The sequence below is a fragment of the Podarcis tiliguerta genome (assembly GCF_965153285.1).
Source record: "Podarcis tiliguerta genome assembly, chromosome: 10".
Lineage (NCBI taxonomy): Eukaryota > Metazoa > Chordata > Lepidosauria > Squamata > Lacertidae > Podarcis > Podarcis tiliguerta.
Window position 1 is genome coordinate 21397735 of NC_139543.1, and position 20169 is coordinate 21417903.

General features: G+C 43.1%; 1 protein-coding gene and 1 long non-coding RNA gene across 3 annotated transcripts in view; one reads left to right on the forward strand and one right to left on the reverse strand.

Annotated features, from left to right (window-relative positions):
* Positions 1-13469, reverse strand: part of ST7 (suppression of tumorigenicity 7) — a 96252-nt gene extending 82783 nt beyond the window's left edge. For both annotated transcript variants that reach the window (XM_083399797.1, XM_083399796.1), the window contains exon 1: positions 13098-13469. In XM_083399797.1, coding sequence (XP_083255923.1) covers positions 13098-13266 — 169 coding nt within the window. In that variant the 5' untranslated portion in view covers positions 13267-13469. The remainder of the gene's footprint in view (positions 1-13097) is intronic.
* LOC310658341 lies at positions 1118-6775 on the forward strand. The gene is made up of 3 exons (XR_014502251.1): positions 1118-3423; positions 3724-5352; positions 5506-6775. It is a non-coding gene; the product is annotated as an uncharacterized lncRNA (long non-coding RNA).
* Positions 13470-20169: the final 6700 nt, after the last annotated feature.

Consider the following 20169-nt stretch of genomic DNA (forward strand, 5'->3'; position numbering starts at 1 on the left):
CACCTAAAAAGACGGTGAAGTTTCCTAACAATATTATTCTTGCAGTAATGCAGCCACTACTGATAGTGATGTAAGTCACTAGGTTATTAATAGGCTGTAGAAACATCTATCAATTACTAGGCTAAATAGGCAATTCATTGCCGATTCTGTTTTTCTAACTCCAAGTCACAAATTTCATCCAGTGGGATAAAAAGTTCTCTCTCTGCCTTAAATGTTCATTTTGTATTGTTCTAACACTTATATTCAGCTGTTTTTTGTACTGCACCCTCCCCATATCTGCTCTGGAGCATTGGGGGAACGCCAGCCCAGATTTAGGAGGCACGTGGAGAGCAAAGGAGGGAAAGTTCTGTTGTGCAAACAGAGAACTTTAGTTGGATACAACCCAATGATAATAATTTTCATGGGCAGCCCACTGGCCCAATAAAAATTAATCTTACTTCATGTTTTCTCAGTTGCTGAATTTAACGTAGGAAGTGGGTGCTGTTACACCTAAGGCCGATCACACTGTGTTGCAGGCTGTCTTAAGATGCCTACACTGGAATTATTAGGAACCAGAATACAATATAATGCAAAACGTAGCCCTCCTGTAGGCTACTGAAAGATTGCTGTTCAGTGCATTGCCACCCATGTTAAAGTACTTCTCTTATCTTCCCTTACACAAAATGCATATAAGGCTGAAAGGTACTAGGAACAAACTGAGTCCAAAGATTTCCAGGCATTCATACCTCAAACAATCATTTAATGCATAACCAGCCTTCAGTGTCCAGTGTCCACCATTTCTCATAGCCTTCTTTGGATCTCCGTTTGTTGTTGAGCTACAACACCCATCATCCCTGGCTGATGGTCATCTGGAAGACCACAGGGAAACCAATTACTGATTGATAATAGAGCTTCTGAGGCTGAGCCTCCCAGGCAGTTCTCAGGGCCAGGCAGACTCATCCTGGGAACAAGTAACAGAATAGGAACAGTCTGCAAAGTGCCTTTTGTTTACTAATTAATCAATCCAACCAGTCTTTGTATGTTTGGGCTCTAAATGCTTCCACATCAGAGAGTATGTCTTCCAAATAAACTAGAATTGCCCCATAAATTGTATTATTTATTATTTTTTTAGCAGTCCATGTGTTCTTTGGACCACTGTTCTTTAGTGTCCCATTTACATCACTACCAATACCCTACAAATCCACGGGCAATTATTTTGTACTACAAACCTTTGTCATGTAAGCTGTCACCGCAAAACTGACACTCTTACTCATCCAAAGAATGAAGAACAAAACAAATACCAAGTGGTTTTTGGTGGTTTGCGCTAATGGAGTAATGCAATGCAGTAATGCAATTACCAGAACACAACATGAGGGAGTATGCAGCTGTCAGCAGTTATGAAAACTCTTCCCCCAGAAGTTACATACAATCTTTCGGAAAAGAACGTCAGCATCTTCAAGAGCCTAAATAAAAACATAAATCTAGCTATGCCTATTTCAAAAGATCCAGACATGCACAGGAAGGCACGCCCATCAACTCCAAATATCCAAATATATTAATCCCAATTAGATTTGGGATCAGTCCCACACCACTGATTGAATGATTTAACATCAAACAGGAAGTATAAAAAGCAGTCTGCAACAGAAAGAAGTTAAAGATGTGTGCAATTTTGTTAACTATTCTGTTGGTAATTCCTGACTTGGACCATGCCAGCCGTATTGATGCTACTAAGAGACATCTGGAATAACAAATCAACACAGACAGTGACACTTCTCAGTATATCTTAGAATCATAGAGCTGGGAGGGATTCCAGGGATCATCTAGTCCAGCCCACTGCAATGCAGTAATATGCCCCCATACAGGGATTATTACCTTGGTGTTATCAGCACCACGCTTTAACCAACTGATCTAACCGGCATCCAGGTAGTAGTAATAATAATAATAATAATAATAATAATTTATACCCCACCCATCTGGCTGGGTTTCCACAGCCACTCTGGGCGACTTCCAACAAAATATTAATAGTCCTTCAAATATAAAAACTTCCCTAAACAGGCCTGCCTTCAGATGTCTCCTAAAAGTCTGGTAGTTGTTTTTCTCTTTGACACCTGGTGGGAGGGCGTTCCACAGGGTGGGTGCCACTACTGAGAAGGCCCTCTGCCTAGTTCTCTGTAACTTGGCTTCTTGCAGCAAGGGAACCGCCAGAAGGCCCTCGCACTGGACCTCAGTGTGCAGGCAGAACAATGGGGGTGGAGACACTCCTTCAGGTATACTGGACCGAGGTCTTACACTTTCCCCAGGTCTCAGGGGGCTAAACTGGCCAGGGGGGCCTGCCAGGGGCCGGCTGCTTTTTTGTTCTAACAAGACTCCCATCCTGTGCCCTCAGATAAGCTCTGTCCAGGCCTGATAGACAGTTAGAACACCAGATATCCTCCTCCCTGCCCCTGCCACGGTTTCTGTCTGGACATTCCCTTATTGAGAAATGTCACTACAGTGCTTAATTATACCATCAATATCTGTATTCTGTAGGATTATGACAAGATGGAATGGCACAGCCTGAGGGTACATGAGACTACTGCAGTCTTAAAATGAAGCAGGCGATAGGCTGGTCAGTGCCTGATAACAGTTGTCTGGGGTCCCATTTATGCTACTATGATAATGAAAAGAAAAATGTCTACTTCCATTGATTTCCCCCCACTTTCTACTTCAAACACAAATGCCCTACCAATTTTTGTACTACATCTCCCATAATCCTTCACTGTCAATTACCTTTTCTGAGCTCCAGAGGTCAGTGAAGTTGAATTTTAAAGCATTTTATAGTGTTTGAAGGCTGACCTCTAGTGTTTGGTATAAGGCTTGGCCATTCCTCTCTCATTCCTATGACATTTCTTATCCATCCCCTCTCATAATGGAAATAATAAAATGGATCTCCTAAACTGTAATCCAAACATATGTGTATGTGTTAAAAAAAAATGGGCTTGTAGCTGTTCTTAAATCAAATACCATGCTACTCCTCTAAATTTCAGTCAGTAAACAGTGACTGTGTATTGAGAGCAACATAAAGATTGCAAAACTTAGCACAGACGAACTTTAGAGATGGCAAAAGCATTTGCAAGATTTAAAAATTTCTAAATTATATGGAATGCATTTAACAGGTTGAGAATCCTCTACCTTTCAGTAATTTGCTTATTAGTTTTAAAAGGCCAGGTCTGCACATACACCAACACAGAATCAGAATACAATATTTCAGGTACAATACATGACCAGGGTGGATAATTTTTTTTTTATTTAAATTGGATTTTTTCACCTTTAAATTGGATTTTTTTAAAAAATTAAATTGGATTTTTAAAATAAAATGCTTTTGGAGGGAAAATCTTTCTAAAGATAGTTTTCTTTTTAAGTTACATTATAGCCCAAAGGCTATTCATCAGGAAATAAGGATCAGTGGCGTTGCGTGGGTTGTCAGCACCCGGGGCAAGGCAAGTAATTTGCGCTCCCCGCTGCACTGTCCCTCCCCCAGATAGTCCCTCGCTCTCTCTCCGCACCGCACGCCTGGCACACCCCCTCCACAGTGGGCGGCGACCCGGCGTCTCGGATCGGATTTGCACAGCCAGCACTGCAGTGAGAGAGAGTGAGTGAGCCAGGTAGGGGCAGAGAGCTGCGAGTGTGAGCGCGCCCCCCCCCCGATGCTGCGCCCGGTGCAGCCGGCCCCCCCTGCACCCCCCACACTACGCCACTGATAAGGATTTGTTTTAAAAATTTTATGTGTGCTAAAATTCAAGTCTAAGGTTGTTTTTTTAAAAAAAATTGTTTAACATCAGTTAACAAACATGGATACATATGCTATAATGTTATTGTTTCAGTTAAATAAATTCTTTAAATTGTTGTTGAGGAAATGATTATTTTTCTCCTTCCAATAAAGTACAGCAGAAAACTTTTCCAAATATAAACAGGTAACTTATTAAACCTCACAGTAATTTCATAATTATCTGTCAATGTATTTCTAATAGTATAACCAAATCAGTAATTTTTGATATAGCTGTAAAAACTACTCTGAAAATTTATTATTCCAAAAATGAAACCTTCATCTGGTTGTAAATACTAAGATTATACCGGCAAGAATGAGTTTTTCCGGGGGGGGGGGGGGAGACGAGATTTAAATCAAGTCTTACTGACTAGTGATTTAAATCGTGATTTAAATCAAATCTACCCTGAATCTGACACACCAGTATAGAAGAAAAAATGAACAATTATGCTTTACTTGTATACAAAACCATTGCTGTGTGCTGCTAGCAGCCAGCCCAATGGAAACACGGGGTAACATCTATTTAATTTAATTTATTTCCTATATTTATAGTCCACTCTTCTTCCTTCCTGGAGCTCCAGGCATGTCTCCTGTCTAGTCACTAACCACACCTAGATCTGTTCATCTTCTGCAAGGTAGTAAGTTGCCTCGTCCATCTTCAGATCATACCTGGCATCTAGTAGCAGAACACAATGGCTCAACATCTAAGGACTGTCTTGTCTCACACCATCTGCCATGAGGTGTATTGAAACTGGAAAAATCATAACTTGTGAAAGATAGTGATGCTCATAAACTGAAGCAGTTGAGCTATACTAAAGTGACAGTTAAAACACCTTGAAAAAACATACCATTTCAGCCTACATAGCAATGCTGCGTAGTACCACACAGTGTGGAGTAAAATTTATAACTGCCCTGTAATGATCCTTTCATGGGAACCCAGGAGATCTATGGAGCATAAAACTTGTAACTTGTGTGCTTAGCTTTGTTCTAGCAAACTCCATTTTGAGAAGCTATGTGGCTAATTTCCCTAAACCAGTAAGCATATTACTGGTAAAAAATAAAACCAGTAAGCATATTACTTATTTAAATAATTATGAATTTATGAGTACCCCTTTCCTCTTTCCTGAAAACAACTGACAGGTTTTGCTATGAAAATGAAATGAAACCCAAGAGATGGCCAGAAATAAATAATAATGTAATGAGATGATGGATACCTAACTTATGGAATGTAGAAAAAGTAACACAGCTAGTATGTCTGACTAGGAAAAAAAGGAATTCCTCTCCTTAATCCAACAGAGGTCAGATGAATCTCTGATGGTTCGAACAGCCAAGACATGAAGTAGAAAGCAGACAGGATAACCTAACCACACATTCAGACTAACAAAGAGAAGATAGCAGAGAATGAAAGGGATGTTGACATTCCTATACACAGAATTTTCCTACATGTTTGTTTGTCTTGCCCCATCCTGCTGTCCCCATTCTCCCCGCAAGAGCCAGGGCTTTCCAAACAGATGAATAAGGAACGAATTCCATAATAACCATTCTCCTCTTCCCCACCCCTGAGAGCAGTGGCGTAGCGTGGGGGGTGCAGGGGGGGCCGGCCGCACTGGGCGCAACATCTGGGGGTTAGGGTTAGGGGGCGCAAATCCACGGGTTAGGGGGCGCAAATTACTTGCCTTGCCCCGGGTGCTGACAACCCACGCTACGCCACTGCCTGAGAGGCACTGGTGAAATCTGAAAAATAACAAGCCCGGGTGCACAGGTGAAACTTTTCCAGTAGTGGAGGCAGATTAGCTTATACTAACGGCTTATTAAAAGCAGAGACATCACCTTGCCAACAAAGGTCCATATACTTAAAGCTATGGTTTTCCCAGTAGTGATGTATGGAAGTGAGAGTTAGACCATAAAGAAGGCTGATCGCGAAAGAATTGATGCTTTTGAATTATGGTGCTGGAGGAGACTCTTAACGAGTCCCATGGACTGCAAGAAGATCAAACCTATCCATTCTTAAGGAAATCAGCCCGAGTGCTCCCTGGAAGGACAGATCCTGAAGCTGAGGCTCCAATACTTTGGCCACCTCATGAGAATAGAAGACTCCCTGGAAAAGACCCTGATGTTGGGAAAGATTGAGGGCACAAGAAGAAGGGGACAACAGAAGACGAGATGGTTGGACAGTGTTCTTGAAGCTACGAACATGAGTTTGACCAAGCTGCGGGAGGCAGTGGAAGACAGGAGTGCCTGGCATGCTCTGGTCCATGGGGTCATGAAGAGTCGGACACGACTAAACAACAACAATGGCTTATACTCAGTTATACTGAGGAAAACTGCTGCTTTTATCGTTACACATTCACATCCAAATAGCACCTTAGAGAGGCAATCTCAGGCCCTGCTCACAAGATTTACAGATATGGTGCTAAAGATGCAGCCTTTAGGCATTTTTGAATCTGCAGTCAAAAACCCATGACCAAAACATAGACATAGTATTTTGAAAGCACCAAGATTTCACTTTCTGGAATTAACTTTCCGACATGACTTATTTATGGTGTTATTTGGTGAAAGACCAAGGGAGAGGACTGCATTTGACAAAAGAGAAGTTTGGGTTAACTGGCAGCAGAAAACAGACATGGCAAAACTGGAGGTTTATAACAGTCAAGAAAGGATTTGGGAGTCGTGAGGAAGAATTTGAAAAAAACTGAGGAAGGTGAGATGGGGGGCAGGTTTTGTAGCAGGAGTTTGGAGCAGCATTAAAATATGCTGTAAACCTCTCGTTTTTAGGATTACCACAGTAATATTATGACACAAATGCAGCAGAGCTTGATTTCACCTTGAAAGCTTCTGCAATCAAGCCAACCTGAAAGGCCTTAGACCGATGTGTTATTTATAAACAACATTTTAGCCTTCAGCATGAAACATAGCAGAGATTGTGCTTTATTTATGGGAAGCAGAATGCATTCAGAACCTCTTATTGCAAAAAAAAAAAAAAAAAAAAAGCCCTGAAGAAAATAATCACTTAATTCCAAAAGCTAGTAACATAGGAAACTGCCTTGCATCAAGCTCTACCAACTGCACAGTGTCGTTCATCTACACTGGCTTGCAATGGTTGTCCAGGATTTCAGACTCTCCTAGCCCTAACTGAAGATGCTGGAGATTGAAACTGGCTGTTTTATACCGCAGGGTGCCTTAAACGTTCACCAAATAAATAAATTGCATTGCAAAAGACAGCAAGAGAACATTAGAGGCTGGTTTGCAGCTAAGCTCATTTCCGGAAAGTTTGTAAACATGAATGTATTGATTATGATAACTTATAAACAATCAGGTTTTTCTTTATTGCCCTGTTGTATAGTGTATACTTAAATACACTAAGTCAACAATCCTATGCACAATCGCCACAGAATATTATTGTGATATGCATATGGACTCCACTGGTACAGACTTTTAAACAGGCCTTAAAACGCCACTTAGTTCAGATTACGTCTCTGTAAAGGAATTATATGGTGTTAGTCTGAAACTGCTCAAGTTGTTTCAGTTAATTATAATGACGTGTTACTGGCCTGTGAATTGTTTTAGGCTGCCAGTTGTTTTTACTGAAATGTGAGACTGTACTTTATGGTTGTTTTAAGTAAGCAGCCTTGTAAGATAGATTTGCTCTAAGAGACAGCCTATAAATTAAAATAATATAAATTCTCCCTGTCCTCAAGATCCAAACACTTCATCAGGTTTCCTATTTCTGGACCAGACAAAGGGGTGGGGTGGGGGGTGATGCATGGAAGTATTTCTTCAGGGGGAAAATATCTAGGAGCTACCTAACTACCTTCTGTATTTCAGGCTAAAACTGATGTCACCTCCATTTTGGGGGGGAGGTGCTTTAAATGTATTGTGTGTATGCAGTCAGAATTCTTGGTCCTCTCCACTTTTTTGAATTCGTGTATCTCTACTATCATATCCCCAGTTCCTTGTTTTGTTTCATTTGTTTGTTTTCACGGGTACTTTATTACAAGGCACCTGCTATTCAATGTCATTTTATTCTGCACTAGCTCAGGTGTCGGAATCTCAATTCTGCTGCATACATGAATCCAAAGCTGCATGAAGAAACTCGCATAGCAATGTTTTCCACCACAGTCTGACATTTTCTCCATTTTGCCCCCTACCGGCTAACCATTTCCTATTCACCCTGGTCCTTCTTGCTTAATGTAGGTGCCCGGTCTGTTTCGTTGCATTGTTTCCCTGGTCATCTACTGCATTAGCACTAAACCAGGGGTCAGCAACCTTTTTCAGCCGTGGGCTGGTTCACTGTCCTTCAGACCATGTGGTGGGCCGGACTATAGTTTTTTTGGGGGTGCAAATGAATGAATTCCTATGCCCCACAAATAACCCAGAGATGCTTTTTAAATAAAAGCACACATTCTACTCATGTAAAAGAACACCAGGCAAGCCCCACAAATAACCCAGAGATGCATTTTAAATAAAATGACACATTCTACTCATGTAAAAACACGCTGATTCCCAGACAGTCTGTGGGCCCGATTGAGAAGGCGACTGGGCCGCATCCGGCCCACAGGCCTTAGGTTGCCTACCCCTGCACTTAACAAATGTTGAATAAAATCAGCTTTGTTATTCTGCAACACAGAATGCAATCTCACTTACAGTCATAAAAGAGAGAAAGGAGGTGCTATTGTCTGGCGGGGGGGGGAGGAACAAAACCAACTGAAACCATCATGGTTATTTTTGGGAAGTCACATTTTAGATTTATCAGCTTTCCTGTGAAACCAAAGCTTCTCAGGAGCCTCTTTGTCTGGGTTTTCACAACCTTTCTGCTGCAAGACTAATTGCATCCTTAAATTTTTAATAGAGTTTAAGAAGGCAAGGCCACCATCCAACACAAACACAATTGGGCTTCAGCTTGTTGATTTCTAAGGGATCCAGCACTATACTGTGGTCAGTAAGTTCGCATTCTTACAGCACAAACCCAAACATATCTACTCTGAAGTATGTCCTATTAAATTCAAAGAATTTAGTGGGGTTTACTCCCAGGTAAGTGTGGGAGGTTGTGTGGAACAGCTCCAGGCTGGCACAACTGGATCCATAAATGGGTTTGTTCTGCCTGCACCCTCAAACACATTTCAGGTTCTTGTGCCAGCAGCAGCAGTTTTGTTGACCGCAAGGATAGCCAGTGGGACAGCTACATTCACACACAACTCAGCAGAGGGATACCATTGCAGAATCTTAAACCCCGCCAGCTGTGCGGATTAAGAGTTAGGATTGCTTTGTTAATTTCTAACTACATGTAAACAAAAGAAGACATGAGACTGAATAAAAGGCCAGGATAAAAAATAGCAGGGTTTTAAAAGGCCAAGATGAATTTAAGCAGATTTTTTATTTAAAAAAAAAACAAAAATATGTACCCCATAGCACATCTTCAAGGCTAAGAACATACGCCGGGTTATTTTGGACTAAGGCAAGAAAACATTCATCTCGGGTGCTTATTTTAGTTTCTTGCCTGACACAATGACTGTGCTGTTTTTCCTTTCCTTGCTGGCAATAGTTATAATACTCCAAAGCTTATTCTGCATCATACATTTTGTAATTTCTATTTTATTATCATATCTGCATTACGGAAATTTACGATAAGTTATAAATTTAAGGCCCCTCTGCTTACCATCACTTATCTGAGACCTATTTCTACAGGATACTATAGATATTGCTTAGCTGGGCAATACAGTTTCCAGACTGGTAAAAATTGACCTCTGATTTTAAAAACTGAAAGTAAGGGAAGTATGTGGAGGAAACTGGCAATAGAACTTCTTGACAGGCCAACCATGATTCCATTTGATGATGACTGTGGTCTAAACCAGAGCCTAGGGCTTGCCGATCAGAAAGTCGGTGGTTTGAATCTCCTCGACAGGATGAGCTCCCGTTGCTCGGTCCCAGCTCCTGCCAACCTAGCAGTTCAAGAGCATACCAAAAAGTGCAAGTAGATAAATAGGTACCGCTCCAGTGGGAAGGTAAACAGCGTTTCTGTGCTCTGCTCTGGTTCGCCAGAAGCGGCTTAGTCATGCTGGCCACATGACCCGGAAGCTGTACGCCGGCTCCCTCGGCCAATAAAGCGAGATGAGCACCGCAACCCCAGAGCCGTTTGCAACTGGACTTAACTGTCAAGGGTCCTTTACCTTTATTAATTGCTGAAAAGGATATAGTTACCCTCTTTATAAAATGGATGCAACTAATGTATAATTTTCACTACATGGCACATCTGTGTCTGAATGAAAGCTTCATAGTGCAATCAGGGATTTACATGACGGATATGTTGCTTCATAAATCATCTCGGTGAGAACTGGGCCTGATTGGCCTCCAATCAAGTAGCTAAAAAAACCTAATCATAACTGTTGTTGAAAACCAAAGTGTTATAGTGCTTGCATAGCTAAGAGGGGAGGCCCAAAGAGTCATCCAATATTATAAATTAGGGGCTAGACCCTCCAATGCTATTGCACTACACCCAAAGGAAGACCTACCCGGTGAGCTCTTCACAAATTTCGGAATAATCTAATAAAAAAAATCTTAGATACAGCCATTTTAAGGCAGCTCCTCAAATTCTCCCCTGATGGAATCTACACACATATGAAAAACGTTCTGAAAATGCTTTTAAAAAAAGTTTTTTAAAATACATTGAATTTTCCATAAGGATCACTATCGCCATCTAATGTCACATTGTATATTGCACTTAAAAACAGTTAAAACGTTTTAGTTGCAGCTCTGCAGCAGAGTACAGGGGAATCTCTGTAGGAACCATGGATTGATTAGTTGCATTTTTCCTTGAGCTACAAAGCACTACATTCAGCATTCCCATCTCTGTATACAAAAGCTTACAAGTACAAATCCATATTTCTTTGCCTATGTTTCATGAAAAATACTCAAGACGACATCACAAAGCATAATACAAAATCAGCACTCACAGCATACACCCATGTTGTTTCTTCAAACACAAATGTGCCCCTCCTCCAATTAAAATACTCCTTTACAACAATCAAAAGAAGCTGAACCTTACTGCAAATCTCTAGGCCCGTTCCATTTGAATGTGCCTCCCAAAACATTTACAATTCTCTCCTACCTTGCGTAGCTTTTGATGGTTGGCCAACAAGATCAGTTTGAAATGTGAACACTCCAAAAGGGGAAGCAGCAAGGCCAGCACAGTATGCAAAAAGCCACGTATATAAACAGTAGCTATACTAACAGCAAACATTCTTTGCCATTACAACAAATATGAGCAGCCTCAAAACCTCTGCATTCTGTCCTCTCTTTCCACTGGACATTAGAATGGAGCTTAGAAGCTTCAATTCTTGGTTTGTGGGAAGCCATAATTCTGTCCGAAGCTACAGTTTAGCAACCTACTTCTTACCCCCTGATTCGCCCCTACAAATTACCTTCACCAGCAAATATTATTGGTATTATATTAGAATTAAAGAATTTGGGGAATGCAAACATGCTAATTTCTTATTGCCACTTGTGCTAACAACCTGAAATGGCAAAGTAGGTTCTCTAGCTTCTCCCTGCAATACAAAGTAATACCCAACTTGCTAGCAGATGAAGGGGGAAACTTAACACTGATTTCTAATAGCCTTTCCTAGTTAAATTGGTGGAAAACATTATTAAGGTTAGAATTATCAAGCATACAGAAGAACAAGCTTTGCTGAGGTAAAGCCAGTGTGGCTTCTGCAAAAGGAATTTTTGCCAAATCCATCTTTTAAAATTGAATCAATAAACATGCAGATGGAAAAATACAATACATTTGGAATTTCAAAAAAATAATAATCTAAACCTCTCTTCAAATGCTCTTCTGAAAACTTAGTGGTTATGTGGGAAGAAGCCCAATTGCAATAATGGATTGGTAACTGTTCTGACAGCAGCATATAAATTAACCTAGAAAATAAGTAATAAAACAACAAATATTGGCTAAAAAGAGGAAAGCAGGAAAAAAAAAATGAAGAGATTTCCCAAAGAAGGAAAAACCAAAGAGTGAATCTGCACTGGAGCAATTTAACAGTCATACATTATTTGAAGTTGGGACAAATTAGGGAAAGACTCAAGTTTGTGAATGACACCAGATCATTCAATATGTTAAAATCCCAAACAAGCTGTCAAAAGCTCTGAAGGGGCCTCTCTACCACCCGGCCAAACAAGCAACAAAACAGCAGGTGAGGTGGAAAATGATTAAATTCACAATTGTGACCTTTAGGCTGGAAAAGCGTTCAGGAAGGACAGGCGAAATCCACAGAGCGGAGATGGGGAACTGAAGTGCTTCTGATGTTGAGGGACTCAAGCTCCCATTAGCCATTTCATTTTCATTTCACTTTTCATTAGTCAGCTTAACCCACAATGGTTATATTGCCCCACAGGGCAATGAAGAGTTGTGGTCCAGCAACATAGAGCTATCAGGGGTGGGGAATCTGTGGCCCTATCGACAACTGCAAGGCAGTACACCTTGCAGGTACTTCTGAAGAGGAGAGTTCAGGATCTCACCATCACACCTTCTGCTCATGAGCCTTCAGAGGGAAGCCATAAAAGACCAGCCTTCTGTTCTGACCCAGCAAATACAATGTTTATTTCTTCTTCTTCTTCTTTTTAAGACGGTCTGCTAGTACCTCCTCACAGCTGGGACCCAGGAGACGCCTCTATATAACGTGCATCTTCCATTGATAAAGAGGGCGGAGATGCCTTTGCCCAAATTATTCCCGCCTTCTGCATGTGAGGTTCCCCCCGCCTCAAGTCCTGACGAGGAGCAGGAAGGCATCGCTTCTTCTTCCAACTAAACGTCTTTCTTCCTTTGCTCCTTCTTTGTAGCGACCCACCATTGAGTAGCGGGGCTGAGGAGGAAAGACGGGTATGGCGAGCCTGGAAATTAAAACTCCCCTAAAAACGTCCCTTGTCCTCGACCCGCCCTCAAAGCGCCCGCTTGCAAGAAGGGGGGCGGGCGCATCAGACTGAAAAAAGGGGGTGGATTTGGAAATTGGGGGGGGGGCAGCAGGCGGACCCTCAACCTCAACCCTCCCCCAAAAGCCAAGCATGCCTATGTGAAGAAATATGAGGAAAGGGTGTTGCAGCTGTTACTGTTTTCCAGTCTGTGGGGAGGAGGGGGAAAGAGCAACGGGAAAGGCAGGAAAAGTTTGCAGCACGACGCCTTCTTTCCCCGTTGCCCCTTCGCCTTTTCCCGCCCAGCCGTGGCGCGCGCCCTTGTTTTTTCCCCCCTGAGCAAAGTTGCAAGTTTTGGGGGGGGGGGGGTTTGCTTTTTGCAAAAAGCGCGTCGTCGCTCGCTGGCTACCTGTGCTCAAGTTGTCGTTGATCTTCAGAGGCACCCTCAGGACGTAGACGAGGAAGAGCATGAGGAAGAACCACAGCGACCACAGATACGTCCACGACCAGACGACGCACGACTTGAGCTGCTCCAGAAAGCCGGCGCCGCCGCCGCCGCCGCCAGCAGCTTCAGCCATCTTTTCGCAGGCAGGGCGCGCGAGGGAGAGAGAGACCGAGCGAACGCGCCCAGCCGCTCCAGCGCCGGCCTTGCTCTCTGCTGCCACGACCTCGCGCGGTGTTATTTCTGGGATGATTCATGTCTCCCGAAGAAGTAACGTGTCTCTCTCTCTCTCCGTCCCCCGTCCCGTCCCCCCCGCCGCCGCCGCCCTGCTCCACCTCCTCCGCCCCCTCGCGCACCGTTTCCATGCAGGCGTCTCCAGCCGGGGAAGCCGCCAATTAAAGTTGTAAACAAACACACAGCAGGCACCACAACGCGCGACTAAGGTGGGTTGTGGGTTGACTCCTAAGTCGCGGGATGGGGGGGGGGAGTAGGGGGAAGCCGTGGTGGGGTTTTCTTTTTTTTAAAAAAACCCCAACACAAGTAGCCTTTAGTGGGCCAAGCAAAATGTCTCAAAATAGTGAGCTTAAGGGGGGGGGGGACGGGGACTGACTTATACTGTACAAGATTGCCTTCAAAAGGCTCCCGGGGTTAAAGAACTCCATAACCTCCAACATTTCTTCCATGAAAATAGGGATGTCCTAAGGAAAAGCGGGACATTCTGGGGTCAAATCAGAAACCAGGATGACTTCTCTAAATCAGGGACATCCCTGGAAAATAGGCATACTTGGAGGGTCTGCTTCCCAGCATTTCTCCAATGAAAATAGGGAGCCCTATTCAGTTACAGGGACGCGGGTGGCACTGTGGGTTAAACCACAGAGCCTAGGACTTGCCAATCAGAAGGTCAGCGGTTCGAATCCCCATGATGGGGTGAGCTCCCGTTGCTTGGTCCCTGCTCCTGCCAACCTAGCACTTCGAAAGCATGTCATGTGCAAGTAGATAAATAGGTACCGCTTCAGCAGGAAGGTAAATGGCATTTCTGTGAGCTGCTCTGGTTCGCCAGAAGTGGCTTAGTCATGCTGGCCACATGACTGTATGCCGGCTCCCTTGGCCAATAAAGCGAGATGAGCGCCGGAACCCCAGAGTCGGTCACGACTGGACCTAATGGTCAGGGGTCCCCTTACCCTTTACCTTTAAGGAAAAGCGGGACATTCTGGGGTCAATTCAGAAACCAGGATGACTTCTCTAAATCAGTGATGTCCCTGGAAAATAGGCATACTTGGAGGTCTGCTCTCCAGCATTTCTCCAATGAATATAGGGACACCTATTTGATTACAGACTCTCCAAGTTTCCCTATTTTCCAGCGGCAGACTGGGATTTACAGAAGCCGTCCCCGTTTCCAATTTGATCTCGGAATGCCCCACTTTTCCTTATGACGTCCCTATTTTCATTGGAGAAATGTTGGAATGTATGCAATTATTATTATTAGTAGTAGTATATTATTTATACCTTGCCCATCTGACTGAATTGCCCCAGCCACTCTGAGCAGCTTCCAACACAGGATAAAAACATAATAAAACATTAAGTACGTTAAAAAAAACCTTCCCTATACAGGGTTGCCTTCAGATGTCTTCTAAAGGTTGTATAGGTACTTCTCTCCTTGGCTTGGGGGTCGCATAAAGATACCCCCCAATTTTTTTTTAATGAAAATAGGACATTCTAGGGAGAAGCAAGGGGGACGCGGGTGGCGCTGTGGTCTAAACCACTGAGCCTAGGGCTTGCCGATCAGAAGGTCGGCGGTTCGAATCCTCGCGATGAGATGAGCTCCCGTTGTTTGGTCCCAGCTCCTGCCCACCTAGCACTTTGAAAGCACGTCAAAGTGCAAGTAGATAAATAGGTACTGCTCCGGCAGGAAGGTAAACGGAATTTCCATGTGCTGCTCTGGTTCGCCAGAAGCGGCTTAGTCATGCTGGCCACATGACCCGGAAGCTGTCTGCGGACAAACACCGGCTCCCTCAGCCTATAGAGCGAGATGAGAGTCGTTCGCGACTGGACCTAACGGTCAGGGGTCCCTTTACCTTTAAAGAAAAGCAAGATATTTCGGAATCAAATCAGAAACTGGGACAGCTTCTGTAAATCCAGGACCGTCCCTGGAAAATAGGGACACTTGGAGGGCTTGCAGATTTTCCAGTTCTCCATAACTCTGAGGGTTAAGCAAAATAGGGGGGGGGGGAGATCCTGGTTCACTGTTAAAGTCCGAAAGTCTGCATTCTCATGCCTTACGAGAGCAGTATATAGCAGATTAGCTTGAGGTAGGGAACTATTTTCAGCTTGGGGCCATATTCTGTTATGGGGAGGCTTCTGAGAGCCATTTCTGAGAGCAGGACCAGAGGCAAAAGTGGGCAGAGCGATGAATCTTTTCTACATAACACATCCTTCTGGATCCTTCATCCAGACAAGCAAGAGGCATGAGCATAGCTCAGGCAGATATTCCAACCATGCAAAAATATCTGGAGTGCAAAACAGGGTCAGTAAGGGACAGGGATAGTTTGGCGGGTCAAATAGGGCTGCATCCAGCCCCCTGAGGTTCACCACCTCTGCCTTGACTAGGCTCACATAGGTTTCAGGTTATACCCAGGGGTACTGGGATAGAGAGTCACATGACTGGTACCTCATTTCTGAAAACACAAAATCCAGCAGTTCTTTAGATTTAGTAGCTCCTCTATATTTTTCTCTGCACATGCAGAGCCAGAAGCCATCCGTTGCATAAACTTATGAAGTGGCTGCTGAAGACAGAAAGGAAGTGGTAGCAAGAGTAGTCTTGCACAAGAAATAGCCTCAACGTTCATTTCATGTTACCTCTTCTTAGTACCCTCCAAGGCCTGCATCCAATTGCAAAAGAGTTGAAAGGATGCATTTAAAAACCTTAAAATTTAAAACTCGTGTGTGGAGATTGATCACTGGCTTAACGCTACTTGGTTGTCTTGAGTTCACCCACTGACAAACAAAAATTGCTGCCATGTAACGTGTAAAACAGATCTCAGTAAGTAACATAATGTCAGGAGAGGAACTTGTGAGGCTAAGGTTCAGGTAGGCAGCCGTGTTGGTCTGACGAAGTCGAAATAAATAAAATTAAAAAATTGTCCAGTAACACCTTAGAGACCATCTAAGTTTGTTCTGGGTATCAGCTTTTGTGTGCATGCACACTCCTTCAGATAAAGCTAAGGTCACTGCCTTTTTGAGAGTTAACGACTTCTATGGCAGAGATAAAACAGTAATGGCAGATGTATTTCCCTCAGAAACAGTTCCCTCTGGTTTGTTCTGCTCATTTTAATGCATACAAAAATTCAAGGAAATCACAGGTTGCTTGTCCTTTCCATTTCGGTTATTTGCTTTCCCATTCCCCATTGTTTTAAATGGGAAGGGCAAATATTGCAACTCGTGCACAGTGCCTTGGTTTCGTCCCACAGCAAAGATGGTCACTGCTCTGCAAGAAAGCAGTTTTAGGGCCTTGGCGAAGGTAAACTTTGCAGTTTTAACATCCCAAAGATGGTTCATGTAATTTCCTTTGGAAAAATATTATAATAATGAAATTCAGAGACGAAGAGAGGAATTTCAAATAAGCGTTGAGATGCTGATAAGTGTGCTAATGGGCCAAAACCCATACAAATTACAAGGCACCTGGTCTACATTCCATCATGACGTACCAGTAAAACAATCAGTAACATAGTGTATTCACATATAACTTAGACTAGGCATATCCAAAGTCCGTTTGGGAGCCAGTTGGTTTAATCTGGCCCCTGTGGCAGTTTATTTCCTGGGGTAGGGTAAAATCCTTTAAAAAAACCCTCAACTACTTCAACCCTAAAGAAGCTCAACAACTTTGGGGTAAAATCATAGAAAAAACTCAACAACTTCAATCTTAAAGGTTAACTTTGGTGGGTCCTCATGGCCCTTCACTTCATCAAATCTGGCCCTCTTTGGAAAAAGTTTGGACACCACTGCTTAGACTATAAACATGCACACTGCATTTGTCTTTCAGCCCCAGTCTTCTTTCATTGCAAATTGGAGGAAATTTATGGAGGCAGTGGCTTCCTAGCTGTACAACTTTCTGCTTCCCCTATATGGTTTTATTTGTTTTAGAGAAAATGACATACACTAATAAATAGTGTTAGGCTGCAGAGGGGCTGGGGTTCACAGATACGGACAGAAAGAGCAACACAAGATTGGGAGCAGAAAGGTACGTACTGGGGCTGAGGTGGCACAAGTCAGCAAGTGAAATGGGAAGAGTTCTCCATTGATTGATTTACTGAACATTTATAATCCTCCCTTCTAGTGTAAATACAACACTCAGAGCACTCTGAGTAACATTGATTGGTGAACATGCCAAGTACTCAGCTTTGTGATAGATAAGCTCAGTTTTGAAATGAATGAATGAAATCCTTATAAATTTATTACCAGATTGAATCTTGACATCTCCTGTTCCGTTTTCTATTCCAAAATAGAAAAACTCTTAAATCTATTGGTGTTCAGGTTATATCTATCCTTTCCAAAATCAATAAAGAATAAATTATACCGAAAAAGCTGTACTTAGTGTTTGCTTTGCGGGCTTTACTTTTGGTCTAATATACACAAACTTGCACCCTACAGTTTAAGATAAGCTATACGAGAAGTTGATTATCGGAACAAAGCGCTAAGAATTTTATGTCGTTGACAAGGAAAAAATAAAATATAGAAAGGAGAATCCCCTGGATGGAAAGATCCAGGTTTCGGACATCTGATGGGAGGGTGTTCCACAGGGTGGGTGCCACCACTGAGAAGGCCCTCTGCCTGGTTCCGTAACCTCATTATCGCAGTGAGGGAACCACCAGAAGGCCCTCAGTGCTGGACCTCAGTGTCCGGGCTGAAGGATGGGGGTGGAGACGCTCCTTCAGGTATACTGGGCCGAGGCTGTTTAGGACTTTAAGGGACAGCACCAACACTTTGAATTGTGCTTGGAAACATACTGGGAGACAACGTAGGTCTTTCAGGACCGGTGTTATATGGTCTCAGCAGCCACTCCCAGTCACCAATCTAGCTGCCGCATTCTGGATTCTGGATTGTAGTTTCCAGTCAATTGTAGTCACCTTCAAAGGTAGCCCCATTTAGAGCGCACTGCAGTAGTCAAAGCGGGAGATTACCAGAGCATGCACCACTCTGGCGAGACAGTCCATGGGCAGGTAGGGTCTTAGCCTGCGTACCAGATGGAGCTGGTAGACAGCTGCCCTGGACACATAATTGACCTGCGCCTCCATGGACAGCTGAGTCCAAAATGATTCCCAGACTGCACAGCTGCCCCATTCAGGACCAGGGAGTCCTGAGGTTTTGTTTTATTTTGCCACATTATCTACAAAGCAACTCTATGTATTTAAGGAAGCCTGGCGAAAACGTTTTAGGAGCAGCAGCGTGTGAGCTGCTCCACTGAGAGTGCGAGAGAGATTCTCATAATAGGTAGTGCCCAGCAGTAACACATTCTGAAACCGAACCAGAGCTCATTTTTTTTCCTTTTTCCTCTTGTACATAACTACATGGACTGGAAATAAAAACCATAGTGTGTAGGCTTCCTATGCAGGAATTTGCATGGTAGAAAAAGGTCAGGGGACGAGGAAGAGCCCAAGAAAATATCACTAATGCAATATCCTGCCTTCTGTTTCCTAACACAGCCAGATGGACCTTCAATGCAACGTGAACATGACCTGGACAAAAGGGAGTCATGCAAAAACCCCTGAAGGATGTAACTGCCTCCTGTTTGAACAAAGCTTCTGAATGAACTTCTCCAAGAATTCTAAAGATTCTGAAGCAATCCAGAAACAGGTTCTAAAGCAGAAGTAACTAAGGCTGCAGCATACATGAGCTTAGTGGTTATTGGTTGCTTCACCTCAACTGTGATAAGTATTTCCTCTTCTATTATCTTTCTGTTTAGGTAACCTACTCCCTACAATAAGCATGAGAAAGAAACAAGTGTTCACCCCTTCTGCAAAACTGCACAAAATCTACCTTGCAAACTCACTACAGTGGTAGCTCGGGTTAAGTACTTAATTCGTTACGGAGGTCCGTTCTTAACCTGAAACTGTTCTTAACCTGAAGCACCACTTTAGCTAATGGGGCCTCCTGCTGCCGCCGCACCGCTGGAGCCTGATTTCTGTTCTTATCCTGAAGCAAAGTTATTAACCTGAAGCACTATTTCTGGGTTAGCGGAGTCTGTAACCTGAAGCGTATGTAACCAGAGGTACCACTGAACTGATCACTGTTTTCCTGTAGTGTGCTAACACTTAACAACTCATAATCAGTAATGCTATACAGGGCTGTGTTGCTGTTGATTCTGTGAAACACTTCTGCTAAAATTTTAATTACCTAACAGCAGGTTAGTCTTCCATGCAGTATTAGGAGTATCTGTAAATTGGAATGTTTTCTTTGTTTTACGTCACCTACAATGAGAGGAAATGTAGACACAGATTCTCATGCCTCTTGTATTCTCTTGTCCTGGGAACATAAGCATTCAATATTAACTTATCCTGCAGCAATAAAGGGGGGGGTGGATTGAAAAGTTCATACTCCTAGACACTGGTAACTTGGAGCTACGTTACATGAGCTCAGCCAAGGGCTCAAACACACACCTGGTGGAATTTTTCCACACTATATCCTATGCTACACATTCTAAACAGGTTTTAGAAATTGAGAAGGCTGAATCTCCCATTGGTGCATAAAACTTGTTGCACATTTTAGTCCTGGGCATTATTTACATATGGAAATAATGCCGAAGGTGGATGACCAAGAGGGATAATCAGTCATACTTGCTCCAGAATACCTTTGCACCTCATTTCAACTTTCCTTCACTCCTCCTTTCCACTCCCTCCCGCTTTTGGAAATTCCCAAGGCCTTTCCAAATTATGCCCTGTATCTGACCAAATGTATATGTCAAAGAAAGCAAAATAAAAAATGGTCCTATCCATTTCTCACACTGAGGTGCTTTTAAGGGAGGAGAGGATAAAAAGTGTACAGA